We start from the raw sequence: 25,857 nt of genomic DNA, 5'->3' as shown, positions 1-25,857 counted from the left end.
TTAAATAACTTATAATATTTTGCTCTCCATAAGAATATATCCTGTCTAAATTATACAAGTTAGAAATAAAGTAAATGTTAAAAGAACAAACATTCAAATTTCTTTACTCTTATGTAATTTTATATAAAAAATAAACTTCAATTTTAAATATCCCAAAATATTTTCCTCTCCATAAAAATATATCCTGTCAAAATTATACAAATTCAAATATGAACATGGTGCATAACAAAACCTGGAAATATAAATAAAATGTGTTCTTTTCAGCAATAAAAAATCAAATTATTCAGTTGTCTTTGCTCTTATTTCATTTAATCAGAGCTGGACGTGTGGCATCTTTTTTTGGCAACAAGTTCATTTATGTTTGGTGTGAGGTTCTGTGTTGTGGAGATTCTCAGGATGGACTGCAGGTGCTCATCAGTGAGGCGACTCCTGTGTGCTGTTTTGTTAGTCTTCATCACTGAGAAGAGCTTCTAACACAGATATGTGGTAACAAACATACACAAGGTTCGAGCCACATGTGGAAGGAGCTGGAGCATTTCTGTGGGAATGGAGTGAATAAACTGTGCGGGCAGTGCAGTATCGTACTTTGCCTTCAGTGTGCCATTACACTGCAGCTCAATCATCTCCATCTGAATCTGCACAGGCGCAGTTTCCACATTGACGGCAAATGGGTTGCAAAACAACTCAAAATTCTTTTTTTGTTCTTCAAAGTCACCAAAGCGCTGTGCGAACTCAGTGCGCACAGTTTATCAGCAAACTGCGTATTTGGGAACACCGTTGTGCCAACTTGGTTCAACATTACTTGGCAACAGGGAAAGTGGGGCAAGTTGCACTAGTGCTTTTGTGTCTCCCATAAAAGTAGCTTCACTTGAAATCACTTTGTGATTTTGCACGGGTAAAAACATCTGCTGAAGTGTCAGATTCTTCTTTAACTCTTCTGTTTTCTGCCTCTTGTGCATTGCATTCAGGTCTTTCAGGTTATCTTGATGTTTTGGCTCATAGTGCCGTCTTAGATTAAATTCTGTAATTACAGACACATTAGCTCCACAAATGAGACACACGAGTTTACCGGCAATGTCAGTAAACATATACTCAGCCTCCCATCGGTTTTTAAAGGCTCTATGTTCAGAATCACCTTTTCTCTTTGGCATCGTGTGGGCTAGCTTCACAATAACTTGCAGCATCATAAGCTAGACTTGATTAACGCGGTAAGTGTTCGGCAAGGCAGCTGAAGAGCTGCATTATGGGATCTGTAGTTTATTGTGTTACCAGTGCTTCATATCCCCGTGCCTTTAATAATAATATGTAAAATGAACTCGCAGGCCGGAAATAATTACACGCCGGGCCGGTTGTGAGTTTGACACATATGGACTAAATTGAGTTTGACACATATGGACTAAATAGAACTTGAAAAGATATATTTTTTCAAATGTGATCGCGCAATTCAGATCGAGTTGACGCGCACTACAGTACATCGAGCACGCGTGCTATTGTGGTTTTGCCTGCGTGCCTCAATAAGTTACCCTCCCCTCGCTCTTACTTTTGTACCGTTCATCTAGTGAATACACGGAGTATGGCTTTACCAAAACAATCATTGATTGCGAATAAAGTATCCATTATTCATAAAGCTTCAAATGGTGATCTGTCTTTCTGCGTTAACTGCATATTTTTTCATACGTCTCAAACCAAGGGGATGCGAGGCTAAAATGAATCGAGAAGCGCACGTACATACTTAGTGCATCGAACCTTGGACGTCGGCACTAGAGGCGAAGCCTCTACTATTGCGCCACGGTGTGCGGTTTGTCTATTTGAGTGTAGCAGTGTAATTCGGTTTTTGTTCAGCAATCTTTGGAACTGTTGCTTTTTGTCTGCGCACTGCGTCAGTTCACGTGAGCCGCTGAATATGGTTTTATATGTCACTCGCTCGCTTCTAATTGTTTAGCTGCCTTATTAATTATATAATGCATGTTTTCTCCAGCGCTTTTTGTAGCTCTTCCTGGTTTTCCACGTAATGCGTGATTACATGAGAGGCGTGATGATGTCACACGAAACTCAGCCCCCCACGGCTTTCGAGCTCAACTCCATTACAGTAAATGGAGAAAAATAGCTTCTAGTTATGACCATTATGCGTAGAATTTTGAAATGAAACCTGCCCAACTTTTGTAAGGAAGCTGTAAGGAATGAGCCTGCCAAATTTCAGCCTTCTACCTATACAGGAAGTTGGAGAATTAGTTTTAAGTCAGTGAGTGAGGGCTTACACATATATACATATACATACATACAGTGGTGTGAAAAACTATTTGCCCCATTCCTGATTTCTTATTCTTTTGCATGTTGTCACACAAAATGTTTCTGATCATCAAACACGTTTAACCATTAGTCAAATATAAACACAAAATGCGGTTTTTAAATGATGGTTTTTATTATTTAGGGAGAAAAATAAAATCCAAACCTACTTGGCCCTGTGTGAAAAAGTAATTGCCCCCTGAACCTAATAACTGGTTGGGCCACCCTTAGCAGCAATAACTGCAATCAAGCGCTTATGCGATAATTATTATATATATATATATATATATATATATACACATACATACATATATATACACATACACTCACCTAAAGGATTATTAGGAACACCTGTTCAATTCCTCATTAATGCAATTATCTAATCAACCAATCACATGGCAGTTGCTTCAATGCATTTAGGGGTGTGGTCCTGGTCAAGACAATCTCCTGAACTCCAAACTGAATGTCAGAATGGGAAAGAAAGGTGATTTAAGCAATTTTTAGCGTGGCATGGTTGTTGGTGCCAGACGGGCCGGTCTGAGTATTTCACAATCTGCTCAGTTACTGGGATTTTCATGCACAACCATTTCCAGGGTTAACAAAGAATGGTGTGAAAAGGGAAAAACATCCAGTATGCGGCAGTCCTGTGGGCAAAAATGCCTTGTTGATGCTAGAGGTCAGAGGAGAATGGGCCGACTGATTCAAGCTGATAGAAGAGCAACTTTGACTGAAATAACCACTCATTACAACCGAAGTATGCAGCAAAGCATTTGTGAAGCCACAACACACACAACCTTGAGGCGAATGGGCTACAACAGCATAAGACCCCACCGGGTACCACACATCTCCACTACGAATAGGAAAAAGAGGCTACAATTTGCACGATCTCACCAAAATAGGACTGTTGAAGACTGGAAAAATGTTGCCTGGTCTGATGAGTCTCGATTTCTGTTGAGACATTCAAACGGTAGAGTCAGAAGATGGCGTAAACAGAATGAGAACATGGATCCAGCATGCCTTGTTACCACTGTGCAGGCCGGTGGTGGTGGTGTAATGGTGTGAGGGATGTTTTCTTAGCACACTTTAGGCCCCTTAGTGCCAATTGGGCATCGTTTAAATGCCACTGGCTACCTGAGCATTGTTTCTGACCATGTCCATCCCTTCATGACCACCATGTACCCATCCTCTGATGGCTACTTCCAGCAGGATAATGCACCATGTCACAAAGCTCGAATCATTTCAAATTGGTTTCTTGAACATGACAATGAGTTCACTGTACTAAAATGGCCCCCACAGTCACCAGATCTCAACCCAATAGAGCATCTTTGGGATGTGGTGGAACGGGAGCTTCGTGCCCTGGATGTGCATCCCACAAATCTCCATCAACTGCAAGATGCTATCAAATCAATATGGGCCAACATTTCTAAAGAATGCTTTCAGCACCTTGTTGAATCAATGCCACGTAGAATTAAGGCAGTTCTGAAGGCTTAAAGGGGGTCAAACACCGTATTAGTATGGTGTTCCTAATAATCCTTTAGGTGAGTGTATATATATATATATATATATATACACACACACACACACACACACACACACACACATACAGCCCTCACTGACTAACTGACTCATCACTAATTTTCCAACTTCCCATGTAGATGGAAGGCTGAAATTTGGCAGGCTCATTCCTTACAGCCAACTTACAAAAGCTAGGCTTGTTTCATTTTGAAATTCTACGTGTATTAGTCATAACTGAAACCTACTTTCGACCATATATACAGCCATAGCCTGCAGCTCGGTCTACATGTTAGGCGGAGTTGCGTCCCTCATCATCACGCCTCCCACGTAATTGAGTGCCTGCCCATATAAGGTAAATATTCGCAGCGGAAGGACTTTGCTTATGCAAACGAAGAAGAGATGGTCTAGTGTTTGAAACTTTTAAGTGCCGGGTCTTAGCTAACATTAAATAAAGCCGTGGACATCACAAGATCACACAAGAGAACGGCTCATGTGAACTGACTGTGAATTCAGTACGTAGAGAACAAGGAAGAGCTCCAAAGAGCACTGAACAAAAAACGCATTACACAATTGAGAAGGCAGCAAAAGCATATGAAGTGGGTGATGCATACAAGCATATTCATAAGTGCAGCTACTGTGGAAACAAAGCACGGTGTAAACCGTAGGTTTAAATTAAGTTTATATGCACGCTGTCGCTTGTCATGCCTACAACGAATACGATATTCGTGAGATACAAGTTTAATGAGAAGATACAAGGTATAAACGAGACTGCTAATTTTAAAATGTTTCCTTTTCTTTTCATAACTTTTTTTAACACACTTCTCCGCTGCGAAGCACAGGTATTTTGCTAGTATTCTATAGGTAATTTGTATGTTTTATTTGCCACCTTTCTTTTTTTTTTTTTTGTTCTGTTAGGTTGGAAAACTCCATTAGCTTTGTGGGGTCCAAAGTGACATGTGACTAGCAGTTTGCCTTCAGATCATCTTCTCTGATAAACTATACAGATCTGCAATCTGTCGTACTTTTTACACCGCCTAAATGAAAGTGTTCTGTTGACTCAGCTGGAATGTCAAAGGATGGACATGTAGCTTAATCCACTGCACAAGTTTTTCGATAATTTCAAAAATAGTTTAATCTATATCACATTCAATATTCTCTCTGAATTACGTGATAACACTGGCAGAATACAAAGTAAGCATTTTTCTAATAAATCTTATGCTATTTCATTAACCTCCATTTCCCGCACTGATATATTGAATTAAGCAATCTACAGAAGAGGACCCACCAATCAAAATACAGTGTGTGCTAGAGGCCACCATCTTAACGCTGATGAGTGAAAGTGACAATTTTATTTCAAGCTGTATTTCATGATGTATTTGGAAGAATATTACAGACAAAATTAAACAAAGCCACAATACACATGTTTCATGACACATTCACATTTCACAGTACTTTAATTTATTTGTGCATTTCTTTTCTTTTGTCTGAAACATTCCTCCATACAATATTAAATTAGAATGTCAAAAGTTAGAAAACAAATGGGAGTTGCAAATACAAAAATTGGTATTATTTATTCTCACAAGTGCCATTCTGGCTAACAATTCAATGAATTCAGTCAATCACACATACAACAGCGCACAGTTAATTTCACATTTAGACGGTGTTCATTATCAGTCTTAGCACTAATAAATGAATATCAGATAAATTTGCACAAAAGTTGTGCTAATCATCTGTACATCATTAGTTTATAATTAGAAAGTGATATCATCTGCACAAAAAGCAGAAACTTTGGCAGTATAGTCTAGTATTCTTGAGTCTGATAACAGCATACCAGAGACAAAGAAATACTTGTGTTACAGAGAACAGACCCCTTTGTCAAGAAAAGTAAATCTTGTATTTCATAACTCTATCTGAAAATGACTGAATAAGTATGACCAGAGAAAATCTCTGCCCTCCAAAAAGAACACAGTTACTATTACAGTACATATTTTTTCATCTTGCAAGAAACTGAACAAGTACAATCCAAATTTAAGTGCAGCATCACCTACTTGAAAATGTTGAAAATGCATACAAAGGCTCTACAATTTAGGAAATAGTTTAGTTATGTAATTTTCTCTCCCTCTCACTCTGTAAATGCTGAATGACAAACTAACCTCCATTAGGCAAAAATCTAAGCAAAAAAACGCTTCACTAAAATCCTAACATTTAAACTAAAGTGTCATCACTTTTCAATGTTTACAGTGACTTTCGTTAAAAAGTGCACCTTACCTCAGCCACATCGATACTGGAGGTTTTGTTTTCTTGATCCTTTCTTCCTTTGGACTCTTCCGATTCAGATTGGCTTCCAGAATCTGAGTCACTGCCAGAGTCACTGCTCCCTGATTGGCTACTGCTGCCATCACTGCTGCTACTTGAGCTAGACCCAGACTCTTCATCAGACTGGCTGTTTAAAATAAATAAATACATAAAAATCAATTTAAAATGTTATTAATGATTATTAGTCACCAGTGGCCAAACAAATCACGAAGCATACTTTGTTTCCTTGGTGGTATATGAATTGTAAATGACCACCTAGCAAGGTTTAATTAATGATACAAACTAGTTTCTAATCAATAGACTATTTGCTGAAGAGAAAACTGTAAGGTGGTAAAGAGAGTTCATTGTATACCATTCTATGGGTACTGCTAATGAATTTCTAATTCAAATTACAGTAATCCCTCCTCGACGCTGGGGTTATGCTTCCAGAACCCCCGCGATAGACTAAAATCCAAGTAGAAACCATATGTTTGTGTAGTTATTTTATATATTTTAAGCCCTTATAAACTCTCCCACACTGTTAACATTATTAGAGCCCTCTAGACATGAAATAACACCCTTTAGTCAAAAGTTTAATCTGTCCTCCATGACAAGACAGAGATGACAGTTCTTTCTCACAATTAAAAGAATGCAAATAGATCTTCTCTTCAGGAGCAGAGAATTTCAGAGGGAGAGAGAGAGAGAGCTCAAGCGCTCGCAAAGAAAAGCAAACAATCAAAAAAATCAATACTTGTGCTGTTAAGTTTGCTGCTGCATTTTTAGAGCCCCTCTGCTCACATCTCCTCCGTCAGGCGAAGAGAGCGTCAGAGAGAGCGAGATTAAAGCAACAATCAAAAAATCAATACATGTGCTTTTGTGCTTTTAAATATGCCGAGCACCGCAATAAAGCATCATTTTTTTAGAGGAGCGTCAGTATCTTTTAAGCAAACAGCACCTCTGCTCACAGCCCCTCCGGCCAGGCAGAGAATGTCAGAGAGGGTGAGAGAGACGCAGAGACAAGCAAACAATCAAGCTCCGTGCGGGATGCATATCTTATAGCATTGAGGAGTTTTAGTTAATATGTAATACATGCTCTGATTGGGTAGCTTCTAAGCCATCCGCCAATAGCGTCCCTTGGATGAAATCAACAGGGCAAACAAACTGAGGAAGCGTGTAGCATAAATTAAAAGACCCACTGTCCGCAGAAATCCGAACCAGCTTAAAAATCTGTGATATATATTTAGATGTGCTTACATTTAAAATCCGCGATAGAGTGAAACCGCGAAAGTCAAAGCGCGATATAGCGAGGGATTACTGCATGTGCATTTTTGCTTCCATGTTTAAATCTAGGCAGCCTTTTTGCGTGTGATATACCACAACAAAGAGCAATGTTTGAAATTAAATGAAAAAAAATGCAGAAGTCAACCTGCATGACTTATCATGAACACCTGACTGCAATATGCTGTAGTTAGGTACCCAGGAAATGATGCAACTTACTGACCAAAATTATATCAGTTTCACTGTATTCAACGGTATTTTTCTCCCCATGCATGAGTGGAAGTTAATCGCATTTTCCACTGCAATTACTGCAGTAGACTAGCTAAGAAAAACCAACTCCACTGTCATGGAAATTTTAATGTGCACACAAGTATTAATACAGGATCGCATGGCCCCAAAAAGTGATAGTTTTCAAGGTGCTGGCACTAATGAAGAGAAGGAATTACATTGCATGACAGTTGCAGTCAAAATATAGAACCTTTTTATTGAGCTAATTTTGCAAACAACTTAAAACTATAATTTTGACAACAAATTTTTAACCATCCAGAGAGGCATTTAGAGGTGCTTGTCAAAAGATACATTGCACTGAACATGTCTTAGAAAAGGAATAAAGAGTAGATATTTTTTGTAAACCAACTACACTTTCTGTTAATGTTATCAATCTCTGTTTACTGACACGTTAGTTATATGGATAGTAATGGCATTGGTTATATCGATCCACCGCTTGCTTTTTTTGTCGTAGGTAGTACCTCTAGCAAATACGTCTACAAGTAACATCTGACTTGAGTATCCTCTAGCTTTTTCAGTTTTACTGGAGGACGTGGAGGGTGCCAATCTTATTTCCATACATTCATGGTACGCCAAAGCATGTTTGCAGCCAAGGTGGTGCAGCAAACTGCTCGTGTTGCTGCCTCGGGCGACAGCTTTAGCTCCACATCCGACCTTTTAAAACCAAAGTATCTGCAGACAACATGACACCCTTTTTCAGCAAATGTTCTTCTGTGTCATCATGTTCAACTTTATTGTCTGGTACAGCTTCAGTTTTGGAATGTTTTCTGTCCATTTTCACCGCTCAATAACTCCACTAAAACATATACTCCATTAGGTGGTGCAGCTGTGAAAAAGGTCCTCCTTAAACAGTTTCCCGCTGCACCACGTTTCCGAACGTTGTTTAGGCTATTTAAACCGGTATTGCGGTATAAGAAAAGTTCATATCATAAAACAAAAATGTTTTTCGGTGTGAACCGGTATACCTCCCAGCACTAATACACATATAGATATGCATATACAGTAATCCCTCCTCGATCGCGGGGGTTGCGTTCCAGAACCCCGCGATAGGTGAAAATCCGCAAAGTAGAAACCATATGTTTGTATGGTTATTTTTATATATTTTAAGCCCTTATAAACTCTCTCAAACTGTTAACATTATTAGATCCCTCTAGACATGAAATAACACCCTTTAGTCAAAAGTTTAAACTGTGCTCCATGACAAGACAGAGATGACAGTTCTTTCTAACAATTAAAAGAATGCAGATATATCTTCACTTCAGGAGCAGAGAATTTCAAAAGAGAGAGAGAGAGAGAGAGAGAGAGAGAGAGAGAGAGCTCGCAAAGAAAAGCAAACAATCAAAAAATCAATACGTGTGCTTTTAAGTTTGCCGGCATTTTTTAGAGGAGCGTCAGTATCTTCTAAGAAAAACAGCCTCTGTGCAAACAACCCCTCTGCTCACATCTCCTCAGTCAGGGCAGAGAATGTCAGAGAGAGAGAGAGCCCAAGGTTAAAGCAAACAATCAAAAAATCAATAAGTGTGGAGGTGCGTCCGTATCCACTATGCAAACAGCTTCTGTGCAAACAGCACCTCTGCTCACACCCCCTCTGTCAGGCGCAGAGAATGTCAGAGAGGGTGAGAAAGAGACAAGCAACCAATCAAGCACCGTGCGGGTGCCGGGAAGCATATCTTATAGCATTGAGGAGTTTTAGTTAATATGTAATACATGCTCTGATTGGGTAGCTTCTAAGCCATCCGCCAATAGCGTCCCTTGTATGAAATCAACTGAGCAAAAAAACTGAGGAAGCATGTACCATAAATTAAAAGACCCATTGTCCGCAGAAATCCAGAACCAGCTTAAAAATCCGTGATATATATTTAGATATGCTTACATTTAAAATCCGCGATAGAGAGAAGCCGCGAAAGTCGAAGCGCGATATAGCGAGGGATTACTGTACATACATACATGCATACATGTGTGTGTGTGTGTGTGTGTGTGTGTGTGTGTGTGTGTGTGTGTGTGTGTGTGTGTGTGTGTGAGAGAGAGAGAGAGAGAGAAACAGCTGTGTAGAGGTAATGCATACAAAAATCACAAGGACCAGCAGCAGGTAGTCCGGATTGCTAAGTCAAAATATTAAATATCTGTCTGTAAAAGAGGCAGTTTGACTGATTGCAGGCAACAGTGATACAGAGAATCTGTTTCCTGCAGATTTGGGGCTGCATTTACACAAATGGAGTTGGTGATATGATCAAACTATTGAAAAGTACAGGCAGATTATTATTCACCAAAAAGTACCATCTGAGAGATGTCTGATTGGTTCCAACTTCATTCTGCAATACAACACGAACCCTAACATTTTGAATGGTTTGTTTTTTAGCTTCACTAGTAGCACTTACAGTCAGACCCCTTCACAGCATTTTTTCCCTATCCCAATGCTCTGCACTTTCATTCATAAGGGTACACCACACAGTTTTTCTTAACACTTCTCCGGTGATCTAAAAGAATTGTTTTGTATCCGACTCTACCTCATTTGCTCTTAAACCCGAAATCCCTAACAGCTATTCAATGCCAAGGACTTCTCAATAAACCAAATAGAAAATAGTCAGAATTTTCCTTTTATTACAGCATTTCAAATACCCCACTATAAAGAAGTCAGCCAACACAATGAGACCCAATGAAACACAATTGGTCTCTAGATTACATGGCAGCGGATTTGACGCATAATGCCTTAAACAATGAGGTGTAATTGAAAATATTCAGGCCATCTTTATTAAAATATTGTTACACTAGCAAAATACCCACGCTTCGCAGTGGAGAAGTAGTGTGTTAAAGAAGTTATGAAAAAGAAACATTTTAAAAATAACGTAACATGATTGTCAATGTGATTGTTTTGTCGTTGATATGAGTGTTGTTGTCATATCTATCTATCCACACACACACATATACATACATATATATATATATATACACACATACACACATACATACATACACACATACACACATACATACATACATACATACATACATACATACATACATACATACATACATACATACATACATACATACATACATACATACATACATACAGTAATCCCTCCTCGATCGCGGGGGTTGCGTTCCAGAACCCCCCGCGATAGGTGAAAATCCGCGAAGTAGAAACCATATGTTTGTATGATTATTTTTATATATTTTAAGCCCTTAGAAACTCTCCCACACGGTTTATAAATATTCTCCGCACAGTTATACAGTAAACCCTTGTTTATCGCGGTTAATCCGCTCCAGACAGATAAATGAATTTCCACGTAGGATTCTTTATTTATAAATCTAATATTTTCGCAGTTAGAGCATAGAAAACCTGTTTACGACCATCTAAATACGTTTTTTTAACATTATTAGAGCCCTCTAGACATGAAATTACACCCTTTAGTCTAAAGTTTAAACTGTGCTCCATGACAAGACAGAGATGACAGTTCTTTCTCACAATTAAAAGAATGCAAACATATCTTCCTCTTCAAAGTGCGTAAGGAGCGGAGAATGTCAGAGAGAGAGTAAAGTAAACAATGAAAAATCAATAGGGCTGTTGCGCTTTTAAGTATGAGAAGCACCGCGATAAAGCAGCGGCAATGAAGGGATCAATGCGAAGGTAGCCTTTCAGCATTTTTTACAGGAGCGTCCCTAACTTCTAAGCTAACAGCTTCTGTGCAAAAAGCCCCTCTGCTCACATCTCCTCCGTCAAGCGCAGAGAACGTCAGAGAGAGAGAAAGAGAGCTTGAGATTAAAGCAAACAATCAAAAATCAATAAGTGCTTTTGGACGCACCTCAAAAGCGGCATTTCTTAGAGGAGCGTCCGTATCCACTAGGCAAATAGCTTCTGTGCAAACAGCACCTCTGCTCACACCCCCTCCGTCCAGGCGCAGAGAATGTCAGAGAGGGTGAGATAGAGGCAGAGACAAGCAAACAATCGAGCACCGTGGAGGAGGCATATCTTATAGCATTGAGGAGTTTTAGTTAATATGTAATACGTGTTCTGATTGGGTAGCTTCTAAGCCATCCGCCAATAGCGTCCCTTGTATGAAATCAACTGGGCAAACAAACTGAGGAAGCGTAGCATAAATTAAAAGACCCATTGTCCGCAGAAATCCAAAATCAGCTTAAAAATCCGCAATATACATTTACATATGCTTACATATAAAATCCACGATAGAGCAAAACCGCGAAAGTCAAAGCGCGATACAGCAAGGGATCACTGTATATATATATATATATACACACACACACACACACACACACACACAGTGGTGTGAAAAACTATTTGCCCCCTTCCTGATTTCTTATTCTTTTGCATGTTTGTCACACAAAACGTTCTGATCATCAAACACATTTAACCATTAGTCAAATATAAACACAAGTAAACACAAAATGAAGTTTTTAAATGATGGTTTTTACTATTTAGGGAGAAAAAAAATCCAAACCTACATGGCCCTGTGTGAAAAAGTAATTGCCCCTGAACCTAATAACTGGTTGGGCCACCATTAGCAGCAATAACTGCAATCAAGCGCTTATGCGATAACTTGCAATGAGTCTTTTACAGTGCTCTGGAGGATTTTTGGCCCACTCAACTTTGCAGAATTGTTGTAATTCAGCTTTATTTGAGGGTTTTCTAGCATGAACCGCCTTTTTAAGGTCATGCCATAGCATCTCAATTGGATTCAGGTCAGGACTTTCACTAGGCCACTCCAAAGTCTTCATTTTGTTTTTCTTCAGCCATTCAGAGGTGGATTTGCTGGTGTGTTTTGGGTCATTGTCCTGTTGCAGCACCCAAGATCGCTTCAGCTTGAGTTGACGAACAGAAGGCGGGACATTGTCCTTCAGGATTTTTTGGTAGACAGTAGAATTCATGGTTCCATCTATCACAGCAAGCCTTCCAGGTCCTGAAGCAGCAAAACAACCCCAGACCATCACACTACCACCACCATATTTTACTGTTGGTATGATGTTCTTTTTCTGAAATGCTGTGTTCCTTTTACGCCAGATGTAACGGGACATTTGCCTTCCAAAAGTTCAACTTTTGTCTCATCAGTCCACAAGGTATTTTCCCAAAAGTCTTGGCAATCATTGAGATGTTTCTTAGCAAAATTGAGACGAGCCCTAATGTTCTTTTTGCTTAACAGTGGTTTGCGTCTTGGAAATCTGCCATGCAGGCCGTTTTTGCCCAGTCTCTCTTATGGTGGAGTCGTGAACACTGACCTTAATTGAGGCAAGTGAGGCCTGCAGTTCTTTTTTAGATGTTGTCCTGGGGTCTTTTGTGACCTCTCGGATGAGTCGCCTCTGCGCTCTTGGGGTAATTTTGGTCGGCCGGCCACTCCTGGGAAGGTTCACCACTGTTCCATGTTTTTGCCATTTGTGGATAATGGCTCTCACTGTGGTTCGCTGGAGTCCCAAAGCTTTAGAAATGGCTTTATAACCTTTACCAGACTGATAGATCTCAATTACTTCTGTTCTCATTTGTTCCTGAATTTCTTTGGATCTTGGCATGATGTCTAGCTTTTGAGGTGCTTTTGGTCCACTTTTCTGTGTCAGGCAGCTCCTATTTAAGTGATTTCTTGATTGAAACAGGTGTGGCAGTAATCAGGCCTGGGGGTGGCTACGGAAATTGAACTAAGGTGTGATACACCAGAGTTAGGTTATTTTTTTAACAAGGGGGCAATTACTTTTTCACACAGAGCTTCCATGCCCTGAACCCGTGGCACCCAAAGCAACCAGGAAGGCGGCCCCCACATGATCCCAGATGGGCAAGACGCCCACTTTCGGTCCTCCAAGGCGTCCCGGCCGGGTCGTGGCCCCTGGCATCCTTGACAATATATATTATATATATATATATATATAAAATAATATACACACACACACGCATCCCATAATGCTTTGCGAGGCAACATTGATGGGACCGTAATGCTAATCATCACGGTTTGCTATTGACATGTCACACCAAGCCACTTTGCATATCCTACAGGATCAATGTGTGTGCTTTGATGAATGGTTTGCTGTGGTGCAACAAATCATCAAACTTAAATACTGACATAGAAATCTATTTGTGCTGCTTTATCATCAGTTCCTCACATAAGCAATACAAGTATCACAAATTCCCCAATGTAATGACGCAATACATTTTAAAGGTCTCACATACAGTGCATCCAGAAAATATTAACAGCGCATCACTTTTTCCACATTTTGTTATGTTACAACCTTATTCCAAAACGGATTAAATTCATTTTTTTTCTCAGAATTCTACACACAACACCCCATAATGACAACGTGAAAAAAAGTTTACTCGAGGTTTTTGCAAATTTATTAAAAATAAAAAAACTGAGAAATCACATGTACATAAGTGTTCACAGCCTTTGCTCAATACTTTGTCGATGCATCTTTGGCAACAATTACAGCCTCAAGTCTTTTTGAATATGATGCTACAAACTTGGCACACCTATCATTACCAAGTTTAGCCCATTCCTCTTTGCAGCACCTCTAAAGCTTCACCGGGTTGGATGGGAAGCATCGGTGCACAGCCATTTTAAGATCTCTCCAGAGATGTTCAATCGATTCAAGTCTGGGCTCTGGCTGGGCCATTCAAGGATATTCACAGAGTTGTCCTGAAGCCACTACTTTGATATCTTGGCTGTGTGCTAAGGGGTCATTGTCCTGCTGAAAGATGAACCGTCGCCCCAGTCTGAGGTCAAGAGCGCGCTTGAGCAGGTTTTCATCCAGGATGTCTCTGTACATTGCTGCAGTCATCTTTCCCTTTATCCTGACTAGTCTCCCAGTTCCTGCCGCTGAAAAACATCCCCACAGCATGATGCTGCCACCACCATGCTTCACTGTAGGGATGGTATTGGCCTGGTGATGAGCGGTGCCTGGTTTTCCTCCAAACGTGACTCCTGCCATTCACACCAAAGAATTCAATCTTTGTCTCATCAGACCAGAGAATTTTGTTTCTCATGGTCTGAGAGTCCTTCAATTACCTTTTGGCAAACTCCAGGCGGGCTGCCATGTGCCTTTTACTAAGGAGTGGCATCCGTCTGGCCACTACCATACAGGTCCGATTGGTGGATTGCTGCAGAGATGGTTGTCCTTCTGGAAGGTTCTCCTCTCTCCAAAGAGGACCTCTGGAGCTCTGACAGAGTGACCATCAGGTTCTTGGTCACCTCCCTGACTAAGGCCCTTCTCCCCTGATTGCTCAGTTTAGATGGCCGGCCAGCTCTAGGAACAGTCCTGGTGGTTTTGAACTTCTTCCACTTATGGGTGATGGAGGCCACTGTGCTCATTGGGACCTTCAAAGCAGCAGAAACGTTTCTGTAACCTTCCCCAGATTTGTGCCTCGAGACAATCCTGTCTCAGAGGTCTACAGACAATTCCTTTGACTTCATACTTGGTTTGTGCTCTGACATGAACTGTCAACTGTGGGACCTTATATAGACAGGTGTGTGCCTTTCCAAATCATGTCCAATCAACTGAATTTACCACAGGTGGTCTCCAATTAAGCTGCAGAAACATCTCAAGGATGATCGGAGAAGCAGGATGCACCTGAGCTCAATTTCGAGCTTCATGGCAAAGGCTGTGCATACTTATGTACATGTGCTTTCTCAACTGTTTTATTTTTAATAAATTTGCAAAAACCTCAAGTAAACTTTTTTCACGTTGTCATTATGTGGTGTTGTGTGTAGAATTCGGAGGAAAAAAATGAATTTAATCCATTTTGGAATAAGGCTGTAACATAAAATGTGGAAAAAGTGATGCGCTGTGGACCATCTTCTGTGCATGTACAGAAGCATATTTGAGATAGAGAAAAAAAAATGACAAGATACAGTGAAGAAAAAAGACTTTTGTAATTAAAGTGGAAATTTTGGCTTTAATATCGAAATTTCCACATTAATCTTGTAGTTTATTTGGTCATTAAAGCACATCATCATAAACATCATCTTAAAATTAACCCAGTTCTTAATCACAGCTTGCTTCTGAAGGCTTTCTCCTGCAATGTCAGCATTGGCAGGGTGAAAGTGCCACTCGGAACACATAAAATATAGGACATTCCAGGTCTCTGAGCATTTAGAATCATTAGATTTATACTTGATATCACTTTCATGATGAAATGCATAAAGTACAGGTGCCGGTCATAAAATTAGAATATCATGACAAAGTTGATTTATTTCAATAATTCCATTCAAAAAGTGAAACTTGTATATTAGATTCATTCATTACACACAGACTGATGTATTTCAAATGTTTATTTCTTTTAATTTTGATGATTATAAATGACAACTAATGAAAGTCCCAAATTCAGTATCTCTGAAAATTAGAATATTGTGAAAAGGTTCAATACTGAAGACACCTGGTGCCACACTCTAATCAGCTAATTAACTCAAAACACCTGCAAAAGCCTTTAAATGGTCTCTCAGTCTAGTTCTGTAGGCTACACAATCATGGGGAAGACTGCCGACTTGACAGTTGTCCAAGAGACGACCATTGACACTTTGCACAAGGAGGGCAAGACACAAAAGGTCATTGCTAAAGAGGCTGGCTGTTCACAGAGCTCTGTGTCCAAGCACATTAATAGAGAGGCGAAGGAAGGACAAGATGTCGTAGAAAAAAAAGTGCACAAGCAATAGGGATAACCACACCCTGGAGAGGATTGTGAAACAAAACCCATTCAAAACTGTGGGGGAGATTCACAAAGTGTGGACTGCAGCTGGAGTCAGTGCTTCAAGAACCACCATGCACAGACATATGCAAGACATGGGTTTCAGCTGTCGCATTCCTTTTGTCCAAGAGACAGTGTCAGAAGCGTCTCGCCTGGGCTAAAGACAAAACTGCTGCTGAGTGGTCCAAAGTTATGTTCTCTGATGAAAGTAAATTTTGTATGTCCTTTGGAAATCAAGGTCCCAGAGTCTGGCGGAAGAGAGGAGAGGAACAGAATCCACGTTGCTTGAGGTCCAGGGTAAAGTTTTCAGTCAGTGATGGTTTGGGGTGCCATGTCATCTGCTGGTGTTGGTCCATCGTGTTTTCTGAGGTCCAAAGTCAACACAGCCATCTACCAGGAAGTTTTAGAGCACTTCATGCTTCCTGCTGCTGACAAACTTTATGGAGGAGATGCAAATTTCATTTTCCAACAGGACCTGGCAGCTGCACAAAATGCCAAAACTACCAGTACCTGGGTTTAAGGACCATGGTATCCCTGTTCTTGATTTTGCCAGCAAACTTGCCTGACCTTAACCCCATAGAAAATCTATGGGGTATTGTGAAGGGGAAGATGCAATACGCCACACCCAACAATTCAGAAGAGCTGAAGGCCACTATCAGAGCAACATGGGCTCTCATAACACCTGAGCAGTGCCACAGACTGATCGACTCCATGCCACGCCGCATTGCTGCAGTAATCCAGGCCAAAGGAGCCCCAACTAAATATTGAGTGCTGTACATGCTCATACTTTTCATGTTCATACCTTTCAGTTGGTCAACATTTCTAAAAATCCTTTTTTGGCATTGGTCTTAATTGATATTCTAATTTTTCGAGATACTGAATTTGGGACTTTCATTAGTTGTCAGTTATAATCATCAAAATTAAAAGAAATAAACATTTGAAATACATCAGTCTGTGTGTAATGAATGAACCTAATATACAAGTTTCACTTTTTGAATGTAATTACTGAAATAAATCAACCTTTGTCATGATATTCTAATTTTATGAACGGCACCTGTATGTATATTACATTTTACAGATAAACAGTTAAATAATGAATACTGTTAATAATTACACACATGGAGGTGGCACCATGGCAGAGTGTTAGCACTGCTGCCTAGCAGTAGAAAGTCATGTCCCTGGTGGTTCCTTGCCTGGAGTTTGCATGTTTTCCTGCTGGGTTTCCACAGTGTGCTCCAGTTTCCTTTTAAGGACACACAGGCTTAGGGATTTGATGCTGCTAAAATGACACTAGTACGTATATATGTGTGCTTGTATTCATACCCTATGCTTGCAGGAATGGGCACATCCCTGGATTGATGGATGTAATCATTAAATATCCATCCTTTTTAGAGACATTGTGACAAGGTGTCCTGAATTTAATGGACGTTTCACAAAACACAGTGAAGCCAAACGTAGTTTAATCACACTGCCAAATAGTGGAATCCTCCAATTTACACTAAGTACACATGCAAGTATAAAACAGTACAGCCACTTGTGTAGTGGTAGCTTCTGCAGTTGCACGTGTTGAGTGAAGTATAAACCTAGCCTTAAACTGTCACAAATGCAAAAGTACATCCTGTGCCTCTATATTCTTCTATTAATAATATATTGCAAACAGATGCATCTACCAAGTTTAACCCCACAACACAGAAGGTCATTGGGTCGGTATTTTGCATTTTGCGAGTGAAAATGTAAATAACCTTTCTAGTACAAATAAATGCAATGTGTTTATGCACTTGAATCCCAATTGTATATAGTTATGATGCAGCGTATTTATGACATTTAATTATTTTGTTCAAATCCTCAGCAAAAGAAAATCCATCAGTGATGTAAGTAATCAATCATTAATGAAGAACCTATTATACAGTCTTCTCCTCAGAAAACATCTGTCAACACAGCATCGGGCTTCAGAGTAGCATTTACAGATTTGAATAGATGAATACCTTCTCATGCAAGATCAGGTGCCTATGTGCTATAACACATTTAATAGCTGGTGCCTGTTCCAGGACACCCTAACTTTCTATTCCAACATAAGCTTATCATTATGCCACCAAAACCAAACAGCACATTAATTTACTATACGTTGCCTTTTCAATTCCATCCCAACTCATGATGTTCTTTCTACATTGTTACAATAGATTACCACTAGTGAATTCTCCAGAAGGCAACTTGAAATTCAAACTTGAGCAGTCTGAAGATTTTTCCACTTTTTCCAGCTATTTGTAAAAACAATTGTGCTCCTGTGGCAAACAGCAAGAGTGCTGTCTGTACACATATAAAATTGCCAGCATTTAGACAGCTTGTTACAGTGACCTTAAGATTATGACAAAAATAATGAAACCAAGGCCAGGCTAACTTCCTTATAGATGCAGTCACATTTACTGCAGACTAATGCAAGCAATTATTGTTATTATTCTTTCTATTTTCAATTTTTCATTCATCAAGCATAGCTCGCAATCCTTCAGCCAAGTTCTCCATCAAGTGCTGCTCATGGAAAACCCTTGTTTAAATTTGCCGGCACTCTTTTATCGTCTGGTTAAAAAACAACAAAACATTGCACTTTTTTTCCCCTTTGCTGGCAAGCGACCACTAGTTCTCAGTGTGTTCATGCTGCCTATAGAGGGGAAATTCACTCTATGCCCCATATACCCACAAATGTGCACAAGTAAGCATTTGCCAATCATTGTCTCAATGCAACCATATTGAGGTTCAAGGTTCGAAATATCAGCACAATAATATCACCATATTACATAAGCATAAAGGGAAGAATGTAGCAAACTATAACACAAAGTTCAAAATGTCATCCTTCAATAAGAAACAAGAATTTTGGATATCTTCCGCTGAAAAAAACGTTTGACCGTTTTTCGCATTACAAAAATTTTTGACAAAAATAAATGCTAAATTCTAAGAAGTTGTTTCTTGTGCAATTTCACAGCACTTATGTGGCTTGCAGTAATCTCTTTTGTAGTATTTTGCCCAAAAACCCACTGAAGAGAAGTTTTGGGACTAAAATATATTTACAATTACAGCGAAGCCAAGGAATTTAACTAGTGACTCTTATTTGAACCAGAAGTAGATAAATCTTTCATTAAATATATCACTTCCTTTTACAACAACTTAATTGTGAAAGAGTGTTTTTTGTTGTAGCATAATATGAAAATCCTAAGTTTAGGAATTGACTTGATCTTGCACCAGACCTGACTGTACCCGTTATTAAAAGATATGATTTTAAGCTGCAAAAACACCAATCTCATTCAATCTGGCTTTTGTTTTCAAAAATAAGTTATTTTGGTAAATCTGGTTATTACAATGCAGGTACAACTGTCATTTTCAGCTATTTTGTGTATTTGTGCTCTGATTAATCAAACATCTGAGCATCACGTTTTTCACATAAATTACCAGTCAAGTGTTCCACAAGTATATTACGAATTTTCAAGTTTTCTTTTTTGCAAATAAAGTTTGAGAAACAATGGTATAAATGAAGAACAGGACTCAATCAACGGTATTACTGAAAGGGTGAAGTTTGCCTTGTACCATAAAAAGTTGTAGCACTACGAGGATATCTGTGATGGTCAGAACAGTATTCTGTTACTGGACAAAATCAACCTGACTCTCACTCCTTGTTCAAAGTATAAATAAAATGTACTGTTATTATTAAAGTGGCAGTGAGAATAGTGACAGTGTTTGAAAACAGTTACCTTGTTCAACTGGTGATAACAGAGCCAAAACAAAATCCCTTCAAACTTAATTTTCTGCATATGTAATGCATTATAAATAAGGAGGAGATTGATACATATGCTGTAAATGTATAAAATGTAAAGAAACTATTTAAAAATTACAACTTATGTAGTTACACTGTTACATGTAGTTACTCTGAAGTGACAGTCTCTCAATTTTTTCTTTAAAATTGTTTTCTTAAAACACAGTAGGATATCGCAAATTCATATTACTTTAAACAATTTATATACAAGTTGCTGTTACCTCTTATGAAAAACCTTTCTGAGAAAAAAATTATCATCTTTAGATTAATTGTATAAAGAGTAAGCACATTTTTATTTAAATCTTGTCAATTATGACTTGATTGCTTGAATGTAATAATCATTAGAACTTCAGACTTGACATGAAACTTGCATATTCAGGAATCAGTCCCAACTCTGTTCTATCATACAAATCACTACATGCTGCTGAAGGGAAATACAGCTTAGCTTGGTGTCCCTGAAGCAAATTTTTTTTTTTTTTTACCGTGTCCTGTTCGGCTGTGAAGCAATCAGAATTGATGTCTGAATGCTGGCGACTAGCCTTACAGTTTTTCTCTCAGGTGGAGCGTTACAGCTTCTGCTGACGTCACGCCTGATACCAAAACTTTATTAAAAAATATTTTTAGATGTTTTTAAGATTCGAACCGGACACGGAGACAAAAGTGAAAGAAAAAGAAGAGAGAGAAGGAAGAGATGGAGGTAAAGGGGGAGGGGGGGTTTCGTATAGAATAAACAATAAATGAACCAGAATCCGCTTCTAGACCTGCAGAAAGAGAGGGGGAAACAAAAAACCACAAGACAAAAACATTGCTGCATCAGCTACATGAAGATATATAAAAGTAAAAATGTTTGCTGACAATCATACAGTAATTATTACTGAGGCATTTAAGGCCACCACAACCTTAGATCATGTGCTGAAGATGTCCAAGTCATACTTATGAAATCACCATGTGAGCACCTGTGTGTGTACGCACGCTTGTATGTGTAAGGTTTCTCTATAGGAGCATCCAATAGTGAGTGTGAAGGGCCACAGACCTGCCCCCAAAACGTCGGAAGATGGAGGGAGTTCCAAGCCCAGAGATCCAGAGGTCACCCCAGAGCGCGGAGACCCCAGGGAGGCCGTCACCAGAGAAGCCCCAACCCCCACCGAGAGGCGCAGAGGATCACCCGGGGTCACAACCAGCAGCCGGCAGAGTCCCGGGAGATATCAACGGCAAGCCCTCAGGCCCGCCCGCAGCCGCTCTCCCCCGAGTCGGCCGGGCCCGGAACCCAGCAGCCCGGGACCCGAGGCGACCCACCCCGCCGAGGATCCAACAGAGCCCAGGGAACCAGATCCCACCAGGCAGCCACCGGGAGCGACCAGACAGATGCTTAAGGCAGGGGGAGGGTAGGCAAAGATGTTGTAGTATTGCCAGATGTCCCAGGAGAGGGGAGGAGTCCAAAACCCCACCTGACATATACAGTCACACACAAACACAGTCATACACTCCCTCCCTCATGCTCTCACATACACATACAACCCAAGACTTACAAGGATGTACGCCAGACACCCATTCACACTCCCCACACACACCTACCTAACTCTGGTCCCGGTGCTGCCGCACCTGAGGTACAGCCATTCCTGGACGCCAGAGTTAGCCCGTTCCGCAGGGGTAATAGTGAGCAGGCACCCCATCCAACGTAGAGCAAAGCAACCCACCACTCCAGACCACAGGCAGACGGCCAGCTCCCACTCCTAGCCTCCAGCCCCGGCAGCTAACTGAGAACAGAGTGTGATAAGACCTCTAGTCTCCCTCCGCCTGCTCTAATGTAGTGTTGGTGTGTGCTGATAAGGTGCATTTTGTGGTTGGGGCGCAGGCAGTGCCGGCACCATGTGGCCTACACCAGCTGATGCCAACACACAGCCCCACCTCCCCCAAAACTCTCCGTGACTAGGTGCAGTTTAAAATTGGAAGTGGACACCGCACTCGGAGTGAGGCTGAAATTTCCCCACCGGATGCCGTTGAGTGTGCCCACTCCCAAGGCCCTAAGTGTGCATTTGTGTGGAATGTTTTTGTGGAAGTGTTTAATGTGCAAATAAAATTGGGGTGTAGGCTGCCACAGGACTGCGGAACGGGATCCATACCCGCACCCCCTGACTTACCCACACCCCAAGGCCCTATGTGCATGTTTGTGTGATGATGTGAAGGAGCAGGAGGAGGGAAATGTCTGAGGATGGGGAGGAACGGCTGAGGGGCCTGAGCCCTCCAGGGAGCCAGCTCCCCTACTGGCCCCAATAGGCACCTCCGTTCCCAAAATCCACCCGGGCACGGAGGCCCCAGCCTATCTAGCCATGGCCCGAAGCAGCAGCATCACAGAGCCCCACGGAGTCTGAGGCCACCAACCCACACCACCCCAGCAGAATATTTACTCCCATCCCCACATTTACTCAACATTCAGATTAAGTAAGACATAAGACACCCAGGATAAAGCTGGATCCTCCCTCCCGGACATCCCTCCCCATGGTGGAACTGCCGCACGCTCCGCCCTCTTCCCGCAGCGTATGCCAGGACCCAATCCCCAAGGCCCCACCCATATCCCCATCCGGGACGGCCGCCCCAAACCCTAAGCCACCAGGCCCACACCCAGACCAACCCAGGGGCATTGCGCCACTAGGCAGCGACCGCAGCCACCGCCAAGACCCCCTAAGGCCCTACACACAACCACCAGAAGCCCACCCCTCGAGGTAAACCCAAGCACCACCAGAGTCGGGCAGCAGCCCCCCAGCCCAAGACCCCCCTAGTGAACCCACCCCAGGGATCCTCCAGATACTCCAAGCTCAGACTCTCCACCACATCAACCACAGCATCCCGCAGGACCATATCAATGACCCTCCATCATCGCTATGTGATGGAACCGATCAAAGGAGCCCAGAGAGATTGATTTGAAGTGGAGGCAGAGGCTGTCTCAAGTGTAATATGATCCAATAAAAGATTTCTATACTGGTTAATGCAAAGATTATCTTTGTTTTTCCAGTTTATGAGGATAGTTTTCTTAGCGATGCATATGGCAGTGAGAACCACGTGAACCAAATTTGTTTCAATCGGGACATCCTCTAGGTTCCCCAGCAAGCAAAATGAGGGGGAAGTTGGGATATCACATTTCAGACACTTTGACAGGTCTTCACATACTCTATACCAGAATCCCTGAACAGGTGGACATGACCACAGTGCGTGGATATAACTGTCAGGAATGTTGTCTGTGCAGTGTGTGCAGGTGTCAGATGGCACAAATCCCATCCTGAACATCCGATGACCTGTATAGTGTACTCTGTGTAGAATTTTGTATTGAATTAGTTGTAAATTGGGGTTTCTGATCGTTTTAAAAGTTTTTAAACAGGTTTGGGACCAGAAAGTCTGATCAAAGCTAACTAATAGATCCTCCTCCCATTTGCCTATAGGAATTGCTATTGTATCATCTATTTTGGTCAATGTTTTATATACTTTAGACAGTAATTTGGGGTGTTTGAGATTACAGAAGTCTAATACCCTTGATGGTGTTTGTAATTCTACTTTAAGCTTAAATTTTTCTTTAACTACTGATTTAATTTGGAGATATTCTAAAATCTATTCTTGTCTATCCCAAATTGGGAGACTATTCTGTTAAATGGAATGAAATCCAATCCTTCAACTATGTGTTCCATGTATAGAATTCCTTTACTTTTCCAGTATGGGAGGTTCATCATTTTATTGTTTTGCAATATGTCAGGATTATTCCAGATGGGTGTGCGTCTGCATGGAATTAGTGAAGACTCCGTCATTTTTAGATATTCCCACCATGCTGTCAGTGAGGTACTGATATTAATACTTTTAAAGCTTTCATGCTTTCTTATTTTTGAGCTAATAAACGGTAGGTCCGAAAGCTCTATAGTATTGCAAAGTGTCTGTTCTACATCTAACCAGGACTCATCCAGCGGGTTATGTTGCAACCATCTTGGTATATATTGGAGCCTGTTGGTTAAGAAATAATGATAGAAGTTGGGTAGATCCAACCCTCCTCTATCTTTGGTCTTCTGTAGTGTTTTTAAGCTAATTCGTGGAGGTTTATCCTTCCAAAGGAATTTAGTGATGGAGGAGTCCAGGGATCTAAACCAATCAGATGATGGCTTGTTTGGGATCATAGAAAATAAGTAATTGATTCTTGGTAAAACCATCATTTTAATTGTGGCAACCCTCCCCATAAGTGATATCGGTAAGGATTTCCATCTAGCAAGATCATCTTCCACTTTCTTTAATAGTGGGATGTAGTTTAGTTTAGTTAGATCTGCCAGCCTGGGAGACACATGAATGCCCAGGTATGTAATATTCCCTGATTCCAATTGTGTATTAAGGGAATTGACAAAAGAGAAATTAATTGGAAGAACTGTGGATTTTAACCAGTTTATTGAATAATCTGAAACTCTTGAAAAGGAGTTTATTAGTTCAATTGCCTGGGAGAGAGAGGATTGAGAATTCTGAAGATAAAGTAACACGTCATCTGCATAAAGACTGATTTTATGTTCTATGTTCTTACACTTTATGCCTTTAATAACTGTAGTTTGCCTGATTGCTGCTGCTAGTGGTTCAATAAAGATAGCAAATAGCGAGGGGGAGAGAGGGCATCCCTGCCTGGTCCCCCTCTGAAGACAGAAGCTATCTGATGTTTGGTCATTTGTCCTGACGCATGCTGTTGGTGAACTGTATAAAATTTTTAACCAGTTTATGAAGAAGTTTCCAAAACCAAATTTATGTAAAGTTGCAAATAAGAACTTCCAGTTAACTCTATCAAAAGCCTTTTCTGCATCGAGATAATATACTGGTTTCCATGTTTCTGCTATAAGAAAAGTCTATTAAGTTGAGTAATCTACGTGAATTTGTGGATGAATGTCTCCCCTTAATGAAACCAGTTTGGTCTGGATGTATTATGAAAGGGGTTACCTTCTCTAATCTTTTTGCAAGGGCTTTACAAATTATTTTCAGGTCAACATTAATAAGAGAAATTGGGCGATAGCTGGTAGGAAATATAGGATCTTTGCCTGGTTTTAACAGGAGACTAATGTTGGCTGAATTCATGTTTGGCTGTAGTCTACCATTTTCTTGTATTTCACACATCATTCTGAAGAATGTTGGCGCCAGAATGATCCAGAATTCTTTGTAGAACTCTGCTGGAAACCCATCTGGACCTGGAGCCTTCCTATTAGGCATGGAGTTAAGAGCTTCCTGAAGCTCATCTGATGTTAATGGCGAGTCCAGGACTGTAGCTTGGCTATCTGATAATTTAGGAAGTATTATCCTGTCTAGAAACTCATTGATCTCATTATCTGATGGGTTAATCTGTGGTGAGTACAAGGTTTTGTAAAAATCTCTGAAAGTGTTGTTTATTCTTTCAGGGTCATATACTATATTCCCAGTTGAGTCTTTAACAGCAGATATGGCAGTTTTCTCTTTGTTTATTTTTAACTGGTTGGCTAAAAACTTGCCTGATTTATTACCGTGTTCAAAGTTTTCTATTCGTAGTCTTTGTGCTAAAAATTGTGTTTTTTTGTCAATAATTCCTTTAAGTTCTAGTTTACTTTTACGCAATTTGTTTTGTAATTCTTCTTCTGGGGATGCCTCTAGAGACTTAATGATTTCTTCTAATTCCTGAATACGTTTGTTTTCTATTTTTTTCTTATGTGATGAGAAGGAAATTATTTTA

The 25,857-nt window shown here is 40.5% G+C and overlaps 1 protein-coding gene across 4 annotated transcripts in view; it reads right to left on the bottom strand.

Moving 5' to 3' along the window:
• chd1 (chromodomain helicase DNA binding protein 1) overlaps window positions 1–25,857 on the bottom strand; it is a 181,755-nt gene that overhangs the window by 130,289 nt on the left and 25,609 nt on the right. For all 4 annotated transcript variants that reach the window (XM_039758926.1, XM_039758928.1, XM_039758925.1 and 1 more), the window contains exon 3: window positions 6,070–6,244. In XM_039758926.1, coding sequence (XP_039614860.1) covers window positions 6,070–6,244 — 175 coding nt within the window. The remainder of the gene's footprint in view (window positions 1–6,069; window positions 6,245–25,857) is intronic.

This window comes from Polypterus senegalus, chromosome 7 (assembly GCF_016835505.1).
Source record: "Polypterus senegalus isolate Bchr_013 chromosome 7, ASM1683550v1, whole genome shotgun sequence".
NCBI lineage: Eukaryota > Metazoa > Chordata > Cladistia > Polypteriformes > Polypteridae > Polypterus > Polypterus senegalus.
The sequence above is the reverse complement of the archived record's forward strand: the minus strand, read 5'-3'. Positions and strand labels throughout refer to the sequence as shown.